This window comes from Leuciscus leuciscus, assembly GCF_965113295.1.
Source record: "Leuciscus leuciscus genome assembly, chromosome: 19".
In the NCBI taxonomy this organism is placed as follows: Eukaryota; Metazoa; Chordata; class Actinopteri; order Cypriniformes; family Leuciscidae; genus Leuciscus; species Leuciscus leuciscus.
The window spans coordinates 34,861,768-34,884,236 of record NC_138743.1 but is presented as its reverse complement, the minus strand read 5'-3'; the positions used below and the strand labels follow the sequence as shown (position 1 = coordinate 34,884,236).

The window sequence follows — 22,469 nt, the reverse complement described above, 5'->3', positions numbered from 1 at the left end:
TGCGATTTTCTAGGCCGATATGGCTAGGACCTATACTCTCATTCTTGCGTAATAATCAAGGAACTTTGCTGCCGTACCATGGGTGCAGCAGGCGCAATCATATTACGCAAACTTAGTGCCGGTGACGTTGGAAGTTACCTAGCTGGGGACTATTTTCAGGCGCTGCGTAATATCATTGTGATTGTTGCACCCATGGTACGGCAGCAAAGTTCCTTGATTATTACTCGGGAATTAAAGTATAGTTCCCTTTCAGTCATTCACATTCGACGTAGTCGACGTCGACTGAATGGGATCACGTTAGGGAGCCTGTCATCTTCGAGTACTTTTGAACGAGCCAATGCATTTGCCGTGTGATTCGCATCACACACTCCGCCTCCGCGGCGCGGGTATAAATACGGAAGTGGATGCACGCACTAGTTGCTTTTTGCTTCGGAGCCGATCGTTTTTGATGTCTCTGAAGAGTATTGTTGTATACAACGAGCGAGTGTGTCGGTGTTCTTCTAGGAAGACTCTCCCAGTTGCTGGTGGTTCTACAGCGCAAGTGCAGCGGTGATCGCGAGCTTTGAGCTCTCAACTTCTGTTTTAACAGCATCAAATTTCTGTGTTTGTTGACGGCTGGTTAGACGGTGGAAAAATGAGTGCTTCACTGTTTCAGTTCACTGTTCAGTGTTGCCGCGGTCATTCCCCTGTGTGCTCCGGCACTGGTGATGGGTCCCATTTCCTGAAAGAGCTACACGGGTGTGTTTGCGTCCATTTCAAGATGCCATTCCACCCGTGCGTTTCTGGATGCGATTGTTCCCTGTCCCCCCAAATATATATATATATATGTGTGTGTATAATGTATGTGTATATATGCAGCACGTTGTAGCAGCTTTTTGTGGATAGTTTTTGTTCTCATTGCGAGGATATGACTATCGCGGTGTTGAGATTGAGATTCGCCTTCATGCGTGAAGGTGGAGTCCCCATTACTATGCCCCGCTACGGCGCCGTGTGGGATGGATGATCAGAGGATCATAGTGAGGCTTCCCTGTCCGATAACCAATCCCTGTGGGCCCCTCACCATCAAATCGCAGCCGGTGGAGCCCCCCGTTGAGCGCGCTGGTCCCTCTGTAATGGACCGACCAGCCGTTTCAGGGCCTCTCCAGAGGACAGGATGCCGATTGCAGCATTGGAGGGTGAGCTGACCTCTGGAAATGATGACTTGGCTGCGTTATCTCCCTCTGGGAGTGTAACGTTGCCCGAGCCAGATCCAGAAACATCAGCTACATCAGCGAGTGGAATCCTCCACTGTGTCCCGAACAGTCTCGGTTGGATGATTGGTATCTCGGGACGGGCCGCGCTGGTTCTCAGCTCGCCGCCCCAGTGCCTTTCCTTCCCGAAGTGCATGGAGAGCTTACCAGGTCGTAGACGGCACCTTTCTCTGTCAGAAACTGCCCGAATAAGCTTTCCCCCCCTCACTACCCTTGACGGAGGAGCGGTGAAGGGTTGCGAGGCTGTCCCTCCAATAGAGCGGTCTGGAGCGACACAGGTGCACCTGTGTCCGGCGGCCGCTGCTTTTTGGACGGGGCCCCTCGTCTCCCCCCTAAAGCCTGTGAGTTCTCGCCTGTTCTGATGGGCAGAGCTTACAAGGCCTGTGGGCAAGCCGCCTCCTCTTGCGTGGTCTATCAGGCCCACTCATGGACTTGCACGAGGGTAGCCTATACCGTGCACTCATAGGTGAGCTCCACACTGCATCCGACCTCGCCCTCTTGGGCACGAGTGTCGTGGCATGCGTGATCGGTCTGGTGATGTCCACGTTAGTGGTCCAGGAGCGCCATCGTTGGCTCAGCCTGGTCGTTATGGCGGATGCGGACAAGGTTCGGTTCCTGGTCTCCCCAATTTCCCAGGTTGGGCTGGTCGGCGATGCGGCGAAGAACTGCGGCCAGCAGTTTTCTGCCGCCCAAGTGCAGATGTAGGCCATCCGGCACATCCTGCCCTGCTTGCCCGCTGCTGCCTCCACCCCGCCGCCAGTGGCAGTTCCTCCGCCTGCTCGTCGCCGAGGGTGTTCCCCTGCTGCCGCTCCCACTGGGCCTCCACAGCAGCCTCCAGCCAGGCCTCAGCATAAAGCCGGCCAAGGTAGGGACGCCCAGCCCGCTCTAGGCGCTGCCAAGCAAGGTGGCAAGCGACAGCGGAAGCATTCCTGAGCGGGCCGCTTAGGAGTCTTTGTTTGTGTGTGTGTCTGTTCCACCGCTGGCTCCCAAAAAAGGCGGAGCAAGCGGTACCCACACTTCAAAGAAAGAGCAAATTCCTCTGTTCCTGGGTCCCAAGAGGGCAAGTCTGGCAGTGTGCGACCCTTGCACCCCTCAGCCCCCTCTTGTTTGCCAGCATGGCAGCTGGGTGCGGTTCGAGGACCTGATCATCCGCCTTCTCACGCATCCCTGGCCGACTCGTGGAGACAGGTAAGTGTTGCACTGCACACTCAGACCCCGCCTTCGGGCCGCCTTCGGGCCTCTCGAGCCGGATCCCTGTCCTCCACCTCGTTGCCCCACCTCGGGTACATCTGTGGTTCCCTGGCCCCTAGCCCGGTTTTATGGAAGTCTAAAATGCTTCCAACCGGTCCAGCCTGGTCCCAAATGGTACCTTCAGAGTCTGCTTGCGATTCATTTTGCTCGGCTTCCGCCCAGGCTCAGTGATATTCATCATACCTAGGTGTTGAGCAGAGATGCTCCTAAAAATGTGTGAGATTCATCACACCTAGGTGTTGAGCAGTGCTCCTGTCCTGTGTGTGTACGTCACAGTCCTACTGGCGAAGGACGCGAGCTAGCCGTTCCCTCCAGCCGAGATGAAGTCTGGCTTCCATAAGCCCGTACTTCATTATACCCTAAATGTGTGGTGGGTTACGTCTATCTTGGATCTGTGTCAACTGAAACGGGCTCTTTTTTGAAAGTCTCCGTTCACTTGCTAAACACAGAGATGCATTTTCAAAAATGCCCCATCCCCAAGCTTGGTCTGCAGCGTTCGACCTGAAAGACATGTACTTCAGATCCCTATCCTTCCGCTCCACAGGCCTCCTGTGTTCTTACATTCGAAGGTACGAAGTATCAGTACATGGTCCTACCCTTTGAGTTCTCCATTGCCAGTTGGGTCTTCAGGTCAACTGGGAAAGAGTAAACTCGCCCAACGAATTTTCGGTCAACGAATCGTGCCTGGAGTTCGGGCCGGCTAACTCTCATGACACCTGAGACCCCAGCCTGGATATGTGCCTAAGGTTCCTACGTCTCCTACGGGACCAGGTGGTGAGCCTGCAAGCGCTGCCACGGAGGAGGCAGACCCAGCCCTGGCTTTTTCTCTTTTCGTCCGCTCCAGTGCGGTTATGTGGATCAGAATGCAAAGCCTAGACCTTGGAAAGCTGTTTCCAAGCAGAGGTTGGTCCACTACATGTGGTTGCCTTCATCTTGGTGAGAAAGTTTCCCAAGTTGCACGTGCCCACCTGGGCAGTGAGCTCCTCCTAAACGAGGGTATTGCTCCCTCCTAGGCGTTGACACAGAGTGCCTCGCTGAACAGATGTTAAATAGAGTTGGGAGCTGGGTGACACCTATACACATTCGCTAGAGAACTAGCCTATGTGTTGAACCGTTGCTTCCCGTGGGCTCCCTTCATATGAAGCCAGTTCACTGTAAACACGGTTCGAAGTGTCGGCTTGCTGCGCCATTCCCCTCCTATGGACTGGATACATGTGCAGTTCTTGCTCCAGAGTTCCCCTTATTAGCCGAACCCTGTTGAGTTCCTCCATACCCTTCGGCAACAGACGTGGCGGACCGTCCGAAGCCAGGTCTATCACTCGTATGCACTGGTGGAACCTGTGTCAGGCTGGGTCCATATGTTGTGATCCCTACGGCAATCCCATATGTGTATTCTTCCACGGTACAGCTCCCTGCAGCAAGCCCGCGTCTTACCTCGGCAGAGTCCGCTCTGCCGTCTCTGCCACTCTGCCGACACATGTCACCTCCCTTCTGGCAGGATGTGGTTTCCGCAGCGTCCCTTCCTTCCATTGATAGGGTACGCTTTCCCAGTGGTCCTGTGGAACAGCAATTGACTTCTCTGGCCTAAGCCTTGCCCTTCTCCGCCTCAAAATTGCGGGGGGTCAGGAGGCTTTTGTCCAGGCACTGGAAGGTGGCAACTCTAGTGGCACTTTCAATTGTAGATCCCATTCAGTCAACGTCGACTACGTCGAACGTGAACGACTGAAAGGGAACGTCTCGGTTGCGTATGCAACCCTCGTTCCCTGAAGGAGGGAACGGAGACGTAGTCCCTTAGCCACTATAGCTGGACCACCGCTGACTCTAGTGCGTGCATCCACTTCCGTATTTATACCCACGCCGCGGGAGCGGAGTGTGTGATGCGAATCACGCACGCCAATTGCATTGGCTCATTCAATAGTACTCGAAGATGACAGGCTCCCTAACGTGATCCCATTCCATCGAAGTCGACTACGTCTCCATTCCCTCCTTCAGGGAACGAGAGTTGCATACGCAACCGAGACGTTCCTGGCCATATCGGCCTAGAAAATTGCAACTTTTCACTTTCCGTCGGTCTTAGTACACGATGTAACTACAGAAGAGTCATGTTTTAAATAGGAAAAATATCGAAACTCTTTGGTCATTTTTTTGAGAGAGATGTTAACGGTTTAATCAGATTCAATGATCTATGCTAAGTTATGCTAAAAGTGCTACCGCCAGACCCGGAGATCTGCTGAATGGATTCGAAACCGGTAAAACTCAACTGTTTAACACTAGGGGAGTTGGAAAATGAGCTTATTTCCAAAAAAAGTGGAGTGTTCCTTTAAAAATGTGCTCTTTGTCATCGCGGCTATTTATCTGCAGCAAAAGGACAAATGCTGGTCTATATAGGCTCACGAATCCATTCAGGCTCAGAGTCAGCACGGCGAGTACCACCGAATGTAAACGGAGACATGTCATAAATTATAGGACAGTTGCTGACCTCTAAAATGAGCTTCTCCTTCATCTTTCCTCGGCACTGAAGAGCGACGGTCCGGATCACATGCGCTCAACTGACTACACACCTATTGGTTGTCGCTCCCGAAAGTCGCTCTTCATTTGCATAAAGTTTAACAGATCTCAACTTTGTCAAGTCACTGGACACACCCCATCCAGCTGCCAAAGGTCGCTGTCGACAGAAATCGCCTGCTCTCCATTTAAATAATTTGTCTCGCTTTGTCGCTTGTAGTGTGAATGCAGCATAACAGCAATTGCAGCAGGGTTCGTATTAATAAAACCAAACCCGCCAAGTGTGAACACACCCAAATATAATACTTTTTTATTATTATTTCAGGAGCTTGATGATCATCCTTATTTTTTGTTGTTGTCTAAGCAGAAATTAAACAGAATAGCATTGAAATCAGCATTTTGTTCAGCCAGGTAAATCTACCCTTTACAACAAGACTAAGGCATTTTAGTTAATTGCTTTCAAGAAAATGTACAGACTTTAAAACAATTAAATAAATCAAAATGAATTTTAATACACCAATCCTGAATGCTTTCCGTTGTGAGTCTACGACAAGAGAAATACTTTCTGTCTCTTTTCGAGAGCCTTTGACACCTTTGGAGCTCTGATTCATCTGAGGACACATTTCATCTATAAATAATCTTGTGTCTGATTTGTCTGTCATTCCATCAAGAGTGTCAAGTGGGTACGAGAAGGGCGAAATTTACAGTCATGGTTTGACAACTACAGTAGTCCTTGCAGTGATGCTGGTGGCTTAAAATGTGTCTCTGATCTCCATGGCAACTGTGCAATCTCTCCGTCTCAGCCCAGCGATCTGGATGTCAGAGGTTGCAGCGCTCGCTAAACAGAATAATACATTTACATTCAACTGAGCTGTAATGTGGCATCAACACAAAAATCATGTATTTTAAATATTTTGGTCTAATTGGATTGCATTGAATGATCATGTAAACAAATTCATTGCATTCAGTAAGTTCATTAACAGTAGTTGTGATGTTACAGGGCATTTTGGGTGGTACCTTGAGGTCTGATTGGTTTGGGTGGGGAAGGCTATTTGTGTCAGGATTGTGCATGTGACTTTCAGTCTGGGGCAGGAGAATCAGACACTGTATGAAGAGAATCAGAGATTGAATATTAAACGGCTACACGGAGACACCACCACTTAAATTCACAATAGTGGGAGATAAAACTGTAGGAGACATGCATACAAGACAGTGAGGTATATATAAGGATCATGTGACACTGAAGACTGGAGTAATGATGCTGAAAATTCAGCTTCACATTACAGAAATACATTTTAAAATACATTCAAATTGAAAAAGTTAATTTAGGATGTAATAATATTTAACAATATTGGTAGTGTTTATTGACATATGATGCACTTGTATCATTTTGTTTCAAATGTGTCCTCTGATAATATAAAAACAGTCTCCATACTGGAGGGCCTTCTGCGAGCCTGTGAGGGTTGCCATGGGAAACAGTAATTAATTAACCATGAACTGAAGGCACCTGTTCCCAATTATACACTAAGCATCCTCTGAGAAAAGTGAGTATGTTCTCCCAATGAAATCTAAATACTCTTCTCATATCATCCTTCATGTCTGCAGTGGAAAAGGTCAATGATTTGAGCTTGTCTAATCTGCATATGTTGAAGTTGCACAGACCCATCATGTTCATTAACGTGGATCAGCTGTGAGTTGGGGATACTGTATGCATCAGCAAAAAATAAAATGGGTGTTTTGTATGCTATAATTGTATCCTACATTATTTTCAACAGAATACATTGCTATATACAGCAAAGGGCTATTGTAGAACACCAAAGCAATGCTAAATACAATGTTAGAAGGTTAGAAACCTGGAATGTCTTGAACGTTCACTTATTATGTCCAATGTCACCCTTTTCTAGGTCCAAAAGCTCCTTGAGATCCCAAAAGCAAACAATAAACGCTGCTAATATACACTCATGGAAGGCTATGTCTTGTGACTGTCAAAACATTTTGAATTTCAGAATTTCATTACGTTTAGTGACAACATTTTACAATGTTTACATGGCACAATGACTGGTAGGCTACTGTATTTATTAGTGCTTGACACAAATTTCACAATTTCAATTCATAAGCTTATGATTTGATTCCGATCTTGATTCAATATCAATTAATTCAGATAAATATCAGGTACAGTTCCTACATGTAAAATGTTCTCAAAAAAAAAAAAAAAAACTCAACTAATGCTGTAAACATACAGGGAGCCCTGTCAGCTGGTATTATTATTAAATATTAAAATTAACAACTCAAATTAATAATAGTTAAATTAGACATGTAAATCTGCTTCCCTCTCAGTCGGTCACATTCGACACCACGCCGGACTGACCGAAGAATAGGAATGTCACTGGAGAGGCCAATCTACTTCGAGTCTAACTAAACGAGTCAATGCACATTGGCATGCAATAGTTGCATCATTTGCATATTTGCTTTGTTCCTGCTTTAAATCTTCGAAGAGTGTCTTCTGAATCAGAGCCAGTTCTTCTACCCTTTCTGTTTGATCTTGGTCTTACGGCACTACAGCAGCAGTCCGGTTTCTCTCATTGAGCACTAAAAAGCTGTTCTGACAGCTGGTGAGTGGTGCACTTTAACAGAGCGCTGGAAATCTGTTCTTACTGCTGGTGGGTGGTGCGCTTTCAGAGAACGCTGAAAGGCTGTTCTCACAGCTGGTAAGTGAGCATTTTCAACATCGACATCGTTGGACATCGATTGCTCTGATCAATTGCTCTTGTCTGCCTCGTTGCTCCTGCCGCTGCGTTGGTTTGCTTCTGTAAGCTTCGTATATCTTTCTGTTTTAAAATATTATTTACTATCAATCCTTGTTGTTTATACTGCTAAATATAACTTACTCAACATCACACATTAACCTGACATCGCTAGCTTCAATCTAACTCGTTATTACTAGTACAACACGCTAGAAATTCGCTAGCCTGTTAGCGTGCCATCCATTCACTCTTTATTTATTTTTTTCTCACGCGCGCTCGCGCCTTCTATGAGTTCATCAAACAACTTAGGTGAGTAGGATCAATCAACAAACACGGTGAGTCATGTCATCTTCTCCTCTTATTGTTACTTGCACCTCATGTAACATGTTTAGCATAGCCTTCTCTGTCAGCACAGGATTTACATGTGATAAATGCAGGGAGATAGTCAAGCTGACGGGGAAGATTTCAGAACTAGAGACACGCATCCAAACTTTAATCGAGGATAGTATGCATGCAAGGGATGCGTCCAGCTTAGTGAACTCTGTACATGGTTCGGTTCCGGCTGTAGAGGATTCTCAGTGGGTGTTTCATTGAGTGGGGAGAATCTATTTGAAGTAGTAACCGGAACGGTGCGGTGCGGTGTTTTGTCCCCCGACTACAGCGCCTCACCATCACCAAGTTGCCCTGCTGCATGTTGATACTGCTTTGGATGCGTCCAGCTTAGTGAACTCTGTACATGGTTTGGTTCCGGCTGTAGAGGATTCTCAGTGGGTGTTTCATTGAGTGGGGAGAATCTATTTGAAGTAGTAACCGGAACGGTGCGGTGCAGTGTTTTGTCCCCCGACTACAGCGCCTCACCATCACCAAGTTGCCCTGCTGCATTGGCAGAATCCTGTTGAATGTGCCCTAGTTATTGGCGATTTTATTACACGGAACGTGAAAATAGAGACACCAGCCACCATAGTCACATGTTTGCCGGGAGCCAGAGCGCCTGACATCAAAGCAAATTTAAAAGTGCAAATTAAAAAATTCTCTAAGATTATTATTCACGTCGGCACTAATGATGTTCGGCTCCGCCAGTCGGAGATCACTAAAATTAATGTTAAAGAGGTGTGTGCACTCGCAAGTACGATGTCAGGCACTGTAATTTGCTCTGGCACCCTTCCTGTTCGCAGGAGTGATGAAAGTGAAAGTGAAAGTGACACGTGATGGCCAAGTATGGTAACCCATACTTGGAATTTGACCTCTGCATTTAACCCATCCAAGTTAATGCACACACATTAGGAGCAGAGTAGTGAGTAGTTAACACACAGACACTGCAAACGTGGATACACACACCCAGAGCAGCGGGCAGCCTTTGTGTGGCGCCCGGGGAGCGATTAGGGGTTAGGTGCCTTGCTCAAGGGCACCTCAGTCATTTCCCACCGGTTCTGGAATCGAACCAGCAACCTTTGGGTTACCAGTTCAACTCCCTAACCACTAGGCCATGAGCTACTTAGTAGATTGTCCTCACTCAATGGCTGGTTGTCTAAGTGGTGTCCGCAAAATAATATAGAATTCATAGACAATTGGAAAAGTTTTTGGTTCTCTCTAGTAATATGGCACAATGTCTTAGAGCTCAAACATGACAATCTGGGGCTCAGGTCAGGAAGCAGACTGACTGGCTAAACCGTCGGCCAGCCGTCTCACGTCACCAAGGTCAGATAAATTCCATCACATAGAGCCTCTTTCACCTAGATATCATCATATATAGACTGTGTCTGTTCCCCGAATTAGGACATACAAAAAACTTCCAAACCCATCTAAGGATAAAAATTTGATTGATGTTCAACAAATAAAAAACAGATATAATACAAATGAGCAAATGATAAAGCTTGGGTTGCTGAATATTAGATCCCTTACTTCAAAAGCACTTATTGTTAATGATATGATTACAGACAATAATCTAGATGTGCTGTGTTTGACAGAAACCTGGCTAAAACCAAACGATTACATTACTTTAAATGAGTCCAGCCCGCAAGATTAATGTTATAAACATGATCCTCGTCTGAAAGGCAAAGGGGGAGGTGTTACTGTAATTTATAGTAATATTTTCAGAATTACTAAGAACTTTTAACTCTCTCTTTTCCAGCACTCTTTTCCACACAGTTGCTCCATTTCACTTAAAGAATATTTAAAAAAAATCCTTTGTTTCATTTTGTTTTTGTTCCCAAATTCTCAATAAAATAGCAGTTTCCTATATCTCTGGATCCCAAGAGGGCATGTAGAGCAGTGGACAGTGCAGAACCGGACCACTCTCAATCTCCTTTTCTATTGCCACCGGGCCGGTTCCCTGCGTTCCACCTTGCTGCTCCACTGCGGGTACGCCTATGGTCCCGCTTGCACAGTCTCTACGAGCCTGGCTAGTGCTCCCCAGTCCGTCTCGCTGGCTCATTCTGACCATCAGGCTCGGCTATGCGATTCAGTTCGCCTGCAGAAACTCATTTTCGAATGCATCCATCCCCAAGATTGGTTTGCAGCGATCGACCTGAAGGACTCATACTTTCATGTCTCGATTCTACCTCAACACATGCAATTTCTGCGCTTTGCATTCGAGGGTCGAGCACATCAGTACAAGGTCCTGCCCTTCAGGCTGACCCTGTCTCCCCATGTCTTCACGAAAGTCACAGGGGTGGTCCTTGTTCCCATGAGAGAATTAGTTACACTTGAACTATATTGGCCTCTCTAGCGAGATTCCTATTCGTCGGTCAGTCCGACGTGGTGTCTCTGTTCCCTCCTTCAGGGAACGAGGGTTACATATGTAACTGAGACGTTTGTGTGCACAAATAATACGTTTCACAAGGCCACCTAAACATATTCGGTGATTGTCACGCAGGTGGGTATTATATACAGTGACCCTGTACGGTGTGGGGAAAATGTGATTGGTACAGACTGGTTCAATTAAGAGGTTGCAGGTCTTCATTGGTTTAATTAAAAATCATACCTTGTCAATACGTGCGTTCGACTTCATGTGGTGCTGCGCAAACCGAATGGCATATGACATCAAAATACAGCAAGAGTGACTCGAAAGCAAAGCATTCTTGATGTCATACACCCAACGGTGTGTGTAGCACGTTGGCTTTTTTAATTTGACATGAGATTTACTTGGGCAGTGTGAGAGTGTGAGTATCTAACGCCAAATGCTTGAGAGTTGGCAACCCTGGAAAACCATGATCTAACCTTTATCTCCATACCGAAATCTCAGTTGGCCTGACAGTGATTTCTTTTCTCATAAAAAAAGTGCTGGGAGTATAGTAACGCAGCACATCAAAAACAGGATTGGGGCAAACAAGCTGCACTGCCACAACAAATACTTTCAGTGTTACAAGCTTTGTTGATTATAATGGGAGCAATGCAGTTCCCTTTCAAGGGAACTCCCGTTGCGTCGAAAAGCTGACGCTATGGGAACGCTTTGCGTGATGACGTCTTGAAGCACATGTAAAATCAGTCCAATGGTGTGGCGGAACGTCAGAGGCGGGTGACGTCACGTACCAGGAAGCTATAAAAGCCGGCCCGAAACAGAAAACGAAAGCTTTCTGAGTCTTCAGTTGCGCTCTGTGTTGAATCTGTCCTTGTTATTTGGTGTTGTCTGTCTATATTATATATATATATTCAGTATGGCGAGCAAGCAGCAGTTTAGAGTGTGTGTCCATCCCTGCCCGCGTTATTTAACGGGAGGTGATACTCACACTCTTTGTGTTGTTTGTTTGGGTGAGGAGCATGCCCAGTCAGCACTCGAGGGTGGTGACTGTGTGCATTGCGACGCGCTTCCATTGCGCACGCTCCGATCCCGCTTGGCTCGGTTCAATCCCGATCGCGTTCCCCAGGGCTCGGGTCCCGCCGCGGCTGAGGCTCGGCGGCGATCTCAGACCTGGGGTTCGCAAATGGATCTGTCAGTGGATGTTGAGACGGGCTCTGCCTTATCTCAGCATCAATCTGACAGATCCAGTGCCTCTCATCAGGGTGTGGAAGCACGCATTGCGGTTTCTTCCCCCCCGATAGAGGCACCAATACTGCAACTGTCCAGCTCTGAGGAGTTGGATGTTGTGAGTATTGAAGCTGAGTCTGAGGATTCGCCACCTCAGTCTCATGCGTTTGAGGAACTGCTCGATGTTATTACTAGAGCAGTTGACAGACTATCTATTGAGTGGCCAGAGGATAGGCAGGACGTTCGTTCGAAAAGTAAGCTCGACGAACGCTTCCTGCCATCTCGTACACAGCCTCAGCGAAGAAGCCTTCCGTTTTTCCCCGATCTCCACACCGAGGTGTCGAAATCGGGGGGAAAACCGGTTTCATACAGAGTGTATGCACCACAAACATCCCACTATTCTTCCATTCACAAATATAAAGAATATGGTTATGGGGAGATGCCGAAGGTGGAGGAGACGCTTGCGAGCTATCTCTCTCCAGCAACGGCATCTTCCCTGAAAGCTCCTTCACTTCCCTCTAAGCCAGTAAGATTCACATCATCTCTGGTTCATAAATCGTATGCAGCCGCTGGTCAAGCTGCAGCGTGTCTGCATACGATGTCTATTATGCAAGCCTATCAGGCAGAATTATTGGGGGATTTAGAGGAGGGCGGGGGAATTGGTCCTGACACAGTGGCTGAACTACGCAGAGCCACAGATCTGTCTCTCAGGGCCACCAAGGAGACCGCTAAATCAATCGGGCGGTCTATGGCAGCCCTGGTGGCCACTGAGAGGCATCTGTGGCTCAATTTGAGCGATATAAAAGAGAAAGAAAAGCACGTTCTCTTAGATGCTCCGGTTTCCACTGTTGGTTTATTTGGTGATGCAGTAAACAGTGCGGTAGCTAAATCTCAGGAAGCTGCTAAACAGGCAGCTGCATTACAAAAACTTCTCCCCCGCCGTTCTTTCATTGAGGCTGCTGAGCGGGAGCAGCCTCACTCCTCTAAAAAGAGCGCTGAACATCGTGCCACTCAAAAACAGAGTGTGTCCTCTCGTGCTCCCCCACAAAAATCTCGGGGACACGGAGGGCGCTCTCAAACCCAGCAGTCTTCGAGGGGTAAAACGGATCTGCGGACCGTTATTACCGCCAAGAAGGCTGCTGGGAAAAAGTCCTGATGTCTGAGGGCTCAGGACAAATGAGGGTAGTCCCCCCGAAACAGAGCGGTTAACACCTCTTTTCACGGTGCCCGTCTCTCTTCGGTGCCCTCAGGGGACCGTTCTGCCAACCCTGCCACCTCTGGTGTTACAGGGCGCAGCGGTCTCCGGCGAGCACATATCTCAAGGTCCACCCGGAAACGTAGTGGCCTCGGGATGCCCGCCCCCTCTGAGGAGGGTGCTAGAGCAGTCTGTTTGGTCGTTCCCTGCCGGTGCGCCGTTACAGGGCGACGAACCGACTACTCAACAGCAGGAGAAAAATACGGTGCCGTCTCTCTTCGGTGCCCTCAGGGGACCGTTCTGCCAACCCTGCCGCCTCCGGTGTTACAGGGCGCAGCGGTCTCCGGCGAGCACATATCTCAAGGTCCACCCGGAAACGTAGTGGCCTCGGGATGCCCGCCCCCTCTGAGGAGGGTGCTGGAGCAGTCTGTTTGGTCGTTCCCTGCCGGTGCGCCGTTACAGGGCGACGAACCGACTACTCAACAGCAACAAAATCCAGAAACCAGTCTCGAGAGACTGGTACCTCTAGTAGAATCTTTGACAGCGTGGAAGCTACTGTCAAATGTTTCTCGTTGGGTCCTGCAGACCGTGGAAAAAGGGTATTAGATACAATTCTATTAACGCCCACCGCGGTTTATGGGGGTCCTGCCCACAGTGGTGGGCCCCGAGCAGGTTCTGGTTATGGAACAGGAAGTAAACACTCTGTTAGAGAAAGGGGCCATAGAATATGTACCCCCCTCCAACAGGGAAACCGGGTTTTACAACCGGTACTTCATAGTTCCAAAAAAGGACGGGGGATTGCGTCCCATTTTAGATCTTCGAGTTCTGTACGAGTACATGCAGCTCAAGTTCAAAATGTTAACCTTGAGACAAATCGTGCCACAGATCAGGTCCGAGGACTGGTTTGTCACGATAGACCTCAAGGACGCATATTTCCATCCGTCCGTGTCATTGGAAGTTCCTGAGGTTTGCTTTCGGGGGCAAAGCATACCAATATCGAGTTCTTCCATTCGGCCTAGCTTTATCACCCCGCACTTTCACCAAATGCGGGGATGCAGCTCTGGCGCCTCTGCGCCTCCGGGGTATTCGCATCACGAACTACATCGACGATTGGTTGATTTTAGCTCAGTCGCATTAGATGGCGGTTCAACATCGAGATGTTGTTCTCGCCCATATGAAAGAGTTGGGGTTACGGCTGAACGCCAAGAAGAGTGTGCTTTCTCCATTTTAGAGGACCACTTTTTTAGGCGTGGTTTGGGATTCAGTGTCGATGCAGGCGCGCCTGTCATCGCCACGCTTCGATTCCATCCTGGCAGCTGTGAGAAGTGTAAAGCTAGGCCAGCTACTCACTGTCAAACAGTTCCAGAGACTGTTGGGTCTCATGGCAGCAGCTTCCAACGGGATACCTTTTGGACTGCTGCACATGAGGCCCCTGCAGTGGTGGCTCAGGACCAGAGGGTTTTTCCCCGAGGGGCAACCCATTTCGCACAATCAAGGTCACGCGGTGATGCCTACGTGCCTTGGTTATGTGGAAGAAACCTTGGTTCCTGTCCCAGGGCCCAGTGCTGGGAGCTCCTTGTCGTCGCAAACTGCTAACGACGGATGCTTCCCTCACGGGTTGGGGAGCGATCCTGAGGGTCGCTCATCTCAAGGTCTGTGGGAAGACCATCATCGTTCCTGGCATTCTATAGCCTAGAGATGTTAGCTGTCTTCTGGGCTCTGAGGAGCTTTATCACAGGTCTCAGGGGACACCATGTGTAGTACATACGGACAACACGTCGGTAGTCGCCTATATCAAGGGGGTTTGCGCTGGCATGCCATATCCTCTTGTGGTCCCAGGGGAAGTTGCTGTCACTCAAGGCAGCCTACATCCCCGGGGTCCAGAATATAGGAGCAGACACTCTGTCGAGACAGGGGCCGAGGCCCGGGGAATGGTGGCTCCACCCCCGAGGTGGTGGAGCTGATATGGAAATTATAAGTGGATCTGTTTGCGTCTCGAGAGACGTCTCACTGTCCACTTTGGTTCTCTTTCACGCATCCAGCTCCTCTGGGACTGGATGCTATGGTACAGACGTGGCCGAGGCTACGTCTGTACGCCTTTCCCCCAGTTGCTCTGCTCCCGGGAGTTCTGGAAAGAGTTCGCAGGGACCGGGTTTGCCTGCTTTTTATAGCCCCGCGCTGGCCGGGCAGAGTATGGTTTCCCGATCTTGTGTCCCTCCTCGACGGGCATCCTCTGGAGTTACCCGTCAGGAGGGACCTTCTGTCCCAGGCAGAGGGCTCGATATTTCACCCTCGGCCAGAACTGTGGAACCTGTGGGCTTGGCCTCTGAGGGGGCCCAGCTCATAGAGTCAGGTCTCTCAACCGAGGTTGTTGAGACCATTCTACAGTCCAGAGCTCCCTCCACGAGGAAACTTTATGCCCTGAAGTGGAGAGTATTCACTTCTTGGTGTAGTGACCGTCGGTTGGACCCAGTCCACTGCCCAATTGGTACAGTGCTGGAGTTCCTGCAGGAACGGTTCACTGCAGGTCTGACCCCGTCCACTTTAAAGGTCTATGTGGCAGCCATAGGTGCTTACCACAGTCCTTTGGGTGGACCACTTGGAGGTCCTCCTCCCTTTCGAAATCGGACCAGGAGGCGAATAATTTGCTTTGCCCTGTTCGGGCGTTAGACGCGTATGTCCACAGAGCTGCCCTGTGGCGTAAAAGTGACTTTTGCTCCCCTAACAAGGGAGGTCCAGTGTCTAAGCAAAGGATGAGCAAGTGGGTGGTTGAGACTATCTCACTGGCTTATGAGGCGGCTGGACAGCCTTCTCCTTTGGCTGTCCGGTCGCTCTCTACTAGGAGTATGGCGGCCTCTAAGGCCCTTATATCAGGAGTATCGTTACAGGACGTCTGTGATGCGGCAGGCTGGTCCTCACCGCACACCTTCGTCAGGTTCTACTCTCTGGATTTAGACTCTACTCTAGGGTCTCATGTTTTGTCTTCTTAGTGCTGCTCACATGATTACACACAGGACAGACATTTGTAGCTATGGAGGCGTTGGTATAGACGTTCCCATAGCGTCAGCTTTTCGACGCAACGGGAGTTCCCTTGAAAGGGAACGCCTCGGTTACGACTGTAACCTCGGTTCCCTGAAGAGGGAACGAGCGTTGCGTCGCCTTGCCATATCTCCTTCATGCCTGTCAGCGCGACTTCAGACTTTACGAAGCTTTCGTTTTCTGTTTCGGGCCGGCTTTTATAGCTTCCTGGTACGTGACGTCACCCGCCTCTGACGTTCCGCCACACCATTGGACTGATTTTACATGTGCTTCAAGACGTCATCACGCAAAGCGTTCCCATAGCGTCAGCTTTTCGACGCAACGCTCGTTCCCTCTTCAGGGAACCGAGGTTACAGTCGTAACCGAGGCGTTTTCTTCCATCACCATGCACCACTATGTCCCAGTCTGAGAGTAAGTGGAGATTATTGTGCTTAGTGTAAAAGTTAGTCTTAATTAATTGTTTAATTAGTGGGTGGAGGGATTAGAGAATTCAACACACTGAAGAAGTCCCGCAAGCCGTAACGTCTGTTATATTATTCCCCTGTAAAATAAAGTGACTAAAAGGATTTTGAATTTTGAGTACGGATCACAGCTATATTCTTGAAGTAATTAAATAGATTAACACACAAAATCAGATTACAAGACATGAGACGAGAGAGCGTAGTGTAAATGACTCTGTGGAACCATAAAAATTATGGTGAAATAGAGAAATGTACACATAAATAAATTGCCACAAGTGCATCATTTTATTTTATTGTTATACTTCAGGGAAGTTAGTTCCCTGATCATCTATAAAAAAATAAATAAAAAAAAACGTATTACACTCTGGCTGTTCGTGGCCATTTTTGAAAGGGAGGGAACAATACATGTGTTGTGACCCTTTTTAGAAAAGCTTAAAGGAATAGTTGACTTCAAAATGAAAATTCTGTCATCTTTTACTCACCCTCAAGTTGTGTCAAGCCTGTATACATTTCTTTCTTCAAAATATCTTCTTTTGTGTTCAACAGAAGAATGTCGGTAACCAGACAGTTGATGGACCCCAATGACTTCCATAGTAGATTGTACTATGGAAGTTAATGGGGTCGACAACTGTTTGGAAATTCATACAAGTTTGAAACAACTTGAGGGTGAGTAAATGATGATAGAATTTTCATTTTGAAGTGAACAATTGCTTTAAGAATAAAAAAAAAAGTAAAAAAAAAAAAGTCTCCCACTAGTTATGATGACATTGTGGTGGTGTTCATGTTTACTAATCTCATAAATACGATCATTTTGACATGACTGAGGGCAGGACTGTTATAATCACATTCACTTACCTTTTGACTGTGCCTCTGTGCATCTGGTCATGGATGGTTGGGAATGTTCAACTTATGATGTCAATGAATTTCCTCACTCCCTCGCTGCAGTGTATGCCTGCAGTTGGGACAGAGTAGTACAAAAGACTTGTGTGATGTTGTGCCTTCATTATGTGCTGGGCTTTGCAGACATTGTCTTGGAGTGTGGTAGACTTGAGAGAGCTCTCTGTTTCCATTGCAGGTGCCCGGCTGCCTCATGCAGTCCCGGAATGCTGACATCCAGTAAATGTCACGTAAATGCTGTCTATACTGACTATTCTTGCAGAAGAATGATAAAAAAACATAATAAAAAAAACCTTTCATGCATTTTAGAGCTATCCCAAAAAAAAGGGGGCGGCACTCGTGAAGCATCTACAGTATATTAATATGTAACTATAATCATATATATTACAAATAACTCATTATTTAATCAGAACACATGGCTATTTTTGCATGGCCGTCAATGGAGCACAATGCTCTTTGTCCACACAATGGTGTCATTCTATTTTCTTTACATACGATGTATGGTCTTGTCTTTGTCCTCTCATTTTTCCTTTTGTCTTATCCTTCCTTATAAATCCTATATTTTTTTGCTCTCACAGTTTGTCGGTGAATGCCTTTAGTTCCAGTTCATTTTGTTTGTATTGTACTGATATCTCGATGGTCAGCGTAATCCGGGATGAGGCCGTTGAGGTATAAGCTTCCGCTTCGTACAAATGTGTAGGGATACAACTCTTCTCTCTGATCTCCGAGGTTAACTGAATGTGCACGTTTCCCTGGTGTAATCTGCTGATTGATGGGTGGGCTGAGGTTTATTTCAGCGGACAGCTTGCGGTTGATCGATGCAGCACGCTGGAATTTGTCGTAAATGTCGACACTAAGTCGCCGACGAGTCTCCTTAAACTCAGCGGACACGTTAGCAGTCCATTCAGCGGCATGAGCTCGAAACTCTCCTACCTATGACAAGAAGAACAAGATTAATATTCTAAAAAACATTTGTAACGGTTAGTGCGCCAAAAATCATGTCATGCCAGACCCGTATGTTTTTTTTAAACTCAGTGTGCAAGGACCTTTACAGTGCATTCAAGGTATGCAAACTTATGTCGCATACATTCTGTTCCCTTGGCATTGCTAGTGCTGTGCTCTATCAGTTGAGCTACAGGAACACAAGTCATCACGCAGAATACCACTAAAAACGTATTAAATGCTTAGTAGAACATTGTCCAGGAAGCAGACACACTCTGTCAGTTCAAATCTAGACTAAAAACACATCTCTTTGACCTAGCATACACTTAACACATTATAAACTTCAACAATTCAATGTTAGGCTGCATAGATTAGGTCAGCCGGAACTGGGAACACTTCCCATAAATCCTGATGTACTTGTTACATCATAAGAAGGATGGCATCTACACTAATATTAGTCTCTCTGTTTATCCCGAGGTTTACCGCAGTCCGCCGGATCCAGGCCGTATCCAAATCTGATTAAGGACCCGGACACGATGACAACGCAGTCCTGAAGTGTCAACTAGTCTCTCCCCTGTGAAGGCCTCCTTCCCCTCCCTTTACCTCTGTACAGATAAAACGTTGTAGGGATAATTCCGGTTCACGTGGCTACGCGGAAGCGATAAATAATTACTTATTATACATTTTTAAGGCCAGACAAGTAGTTTGTAAAGAACGACTACACGCCTGCGCACATATTGAAACGCGCATCCCTATAGACTAAACAATGATGCGCACGTGCACATTTTCACGGGTTTGCGTTTTTGAGGTTTGCGCAGAGATAACTTTTTTTTTTTATTTCAAGGCTTGCACGGAATCTATTTCAGGGTTCGAGTTTTCGAGCCACTAGGCACTATTTTGTGCGGATGAGCAGGCTGGAGCGCGTTGAGTGTTTTCTGTTAGAATGGTGTTGTGTTAGCGGCCCCTAAGTTAATAATGAATGATCTTTGCAACGGAAGTGAATCAATCAATCAAAACTAACTTTAGCTGGACAATAACTTTATTCTACAGCTGCTGTAAGGCCAAAACATTATCTGTTACTGTAATTTCCTATTATCACTGTAAAGCTGCTTTGAAACAATATTGTTAAAAGCGCTATATAAATAAATGTGACTTGACTTGACTAGAATCAAAAATACAAATTAATCTGAATGAAAGTTGGTAGCACTTTATCTTACAGTCCTGTTCCCCATGTACATACTATGTATTTACTATAGTAATTGCAATAACTGGTTAATTACTAGGTACTAACCCCGAACCTACCCCTAAACCTAACCTTAACCCATGTTACCTTATATTACCCAGTACTTTGTTAGGCGTGTGACTCAACATTGATCAATTGCATGATATTGTCACGAAAATAGAGGGTTTGAAAATATCCAAATAGAAAATAAAGGGATTGTATCAACCCAATTAAAAGTGTCACAAGGTGTTTATCATTATTCAACATGAAAAATAGACTAGTTAAGAATTTCGTTTTGAAGCTTTAGGTCCCTTTTAAAAAGCAACCTATTTATTACTTCGCTTCCTTTGAAATCAAACAACTGTGATTTCTTGTTGCATCGCTGCATCAATAGGAAGATAATTACAATAATATAAAAGAAGTTCCCAGTGCAAAACTACTAATCACCATAATGGTGAGTTCAAACAAAACCATTTAGAAAAAAATAACATCAATTTATGAAGTCAGCTTATGTGATGTTCTCTCAAAGTTTTAAGTTGTATTGACAATTAAACATTTAGATGACTTTGGGAAATGAGTGAATGCAACTAGAGAAAGATAACTGCAGAAGTGGAGGAAATTAGTACAAAATCTATAAAGAATTTCCTTCCCTTGAATTTTTTTTTTTTTTGTTGTTGTTGAAAAATGGCACTCAAACCAATCAAATAATAAAAAATAAACTTTGGTTTTCGGAGAAAATAAGGTGGAGGGCCCTATCTTGCACCCAGCGCAATTGACTTTGTACACCGACGCATGTATCATTCCTATTTTGCACCCGCGCAAAGCGCGCTTTTCCCTCCACAGAAGCACGTCGCTAAACTAGGGAATAAACTTGCGCTGCCTGGGCGGTTCAGCGCAAAAAAGGAAGCGTGTTCCGGCGCAAACGTTCCTTCGTGCTATTTTGATGGTTTAGAAAACAATTGCGCCACTAACCAGGAAAAAATTGTTTAAAGTCAGTTGCGCATGTTATTCATATGCTATTTTAAGGGCGCATGCTTGGCCATAATCAATGTTGCGTGTGCACAACGCGCATACACTTTGATTCTCTCATCTACACAGAAGCAGCAGTTTTCATTTTTGCAAATCATACATTATTACGATAGATAGATAGATAGATAGATAGATAGATAGATAGACAATTTATTATAAAAGCATACATCTAGCTTACACATTTACCCAAATTATCGTACACCTTTTGAAGTTAATTTGGGTGGGTTTCTCCATTTCAATGTAACTTCTCTCTTTTACGGCCGTGACGAGAGCGTTGCTCTCCTTGGCTGTGAACCGCTCCTGGCGCGCGTCTGGCAAATCCGCCGTTACAATAGCAATCCGCTATGGAAAAAGCGGCTCTGCTCTTAAAGGGAATGTGAGATGACGCTCTGATTGGTTTATTTCACGTTACGCCCAAACCACACCTATGAATAATGAAGCTACTTCAGACCAACCCATTTTAGATTTGTGCCTGGCGCAAGAGTCATTTATCCCGCCGGGAAAATAGCAACAGCGCCGAGACCCGCCCACAAAGTTACTTGCGCTTTGCGCTTGACACTTGCGTTTCAGATCGTTAAAATAGGGCCCATAGTATGAGACTACTAGATTTTTACAATTAAGTTAAGACATTAAGTTAAATTAACTAAAAAGTGTTAGTTAGAACAACTGTTGGATTTTACAGTAAGTGCATGTATTGTAAAATAAAGTGCAACCTAAAAAGTCTTATGAGGGAGAGTAAATTATGAAATTTGTTTTATTTTTGGGTGAACTGACTTTAAAGCATTGCATAGATTTGTGGGTGCAGATGTTGTTTGAAGGTGGCATCATTTATTGCATCACATGAGAACACACCTCCTCCTTTGTTTTCTTGGATATGACTCGAAACCAGTCTCCAATCATACTGAGAACAGCAGCGAAATATGCTAAACCAATAAGGATCCAGAACCAGACCAGGGGCTTGTAATAGTCCAAGTACTCCAATTCAGAACCACCTGAACAAACGAGACACAATGCTAGAATCCTTTTTGAAAACAGCTGCAAACATGCAGTCATGCGTGTCCTGTGTTAATGCTCACCACTGCTCTCTTCATGGAGGCGTCGCTCACCCTCGCCCGCAACAAAATCTCCAAAGCCGATGGTTGTCAAAGTAATGACGACAAAGTAGATGGACTCCAGCGCACTCCAGCCCTCAATGTGTTTGAATATGACGGCCGGCAGAGTGACGAAGAGGAGACAACCAAAGAGAATGAAAAGAAAAGTAGAGATCACACGGATCTTGGTTTGACTCACGTTCCACTTCTGAGGAAAGAAAAAAAAAAAGCATGGATGGAAAGATGTAGGAGTTAATAGATGGATGGATGGATAAATAAATATATAAAGGGTTAGTCAATCCATGGATGGACAGTTTGATTTGAAAGTCTGATAAACTAATTTGAAATACAATATGTGACCCGTGCTGGCAAAATGAGTCGCAATGGTAAAATTTTCAAAAATTAGTTATTGTAATTCCCATTCTATATTGAACAACCTTCAAAATTATGTATGATTTGTTGGAATCTCAACAAAAAAGTCAATAGAGTCCACAAAGTCAATTTTGAGAAAAATCGAGTTAAAGTTTTCTAAAGGTTCCAAAACAAAATCACCTAGCAAACATACCTTACAATCCCTGGTAAAAAAACACCAATTTTGGCACACACCAAGTCAAAACCAAATATCTATAGGATTTTAATTTTTTTCATGAGACCACAATTGTTTGATTAACATTAATGAAACACACAGCCTATATATATTAAGACCTACTGTACCACTTGGATCTAATATAAATGTTACACATCGGATGTTTTTCCTCAACAGGTAACCAAACGTTCACTTATGACATTTTTTTCCCCCAGATTTGACAGATAAGTGAATACTCACTAAGAAAGTGATATTTTGAAATTCTGTAATTCTGTATCTATGTGTATATC

General features: G+C 46.0%; 1 protein-coding gene and 1 long non-coding RNA gene across 2 annotated transcripts in view; both read right to left on the bottom strand.

Annotated features, from left to right (window-relative positions):
* LOC309482582 overlaps positions 1 to 22,469 on the bottom strand; it is a 205,320-nt gene that overhangs the window by 14,504 nt on the left and 168,347 nt on the right. The gene's annotated exons all lie outside the window — the stretch shown is intronic.
* Positions 17,111 to 22,469, bottom strand: part of kcnk2b (potassium channel, subfamily K, member 2b) — a 55,880-nt gene continuing 50,521 nt past the window's right edge. The window contains exons 5-7 of the mRNA XM_082147979.1: positions 21,579 to 21,801; positions 21,355 to 21,494; positions 17,111 to 18,242 (exon numbers count right to left, since the gene is read on the bottom strand). Coding sequence (XP_082004105.1) covers positions 17,916 to 18,242; positions 21,355 to 21,494; positions 21,579 to 21,801 — 690 coding nt within the window. The 3' untranslated portion in view covers positions 17,111 to 17,915. The remainder of the gene's footprint in view (positions 18,243 to 21,354; positions 21,495 to 21,578; positions 21,802 to 22,469) is intronic.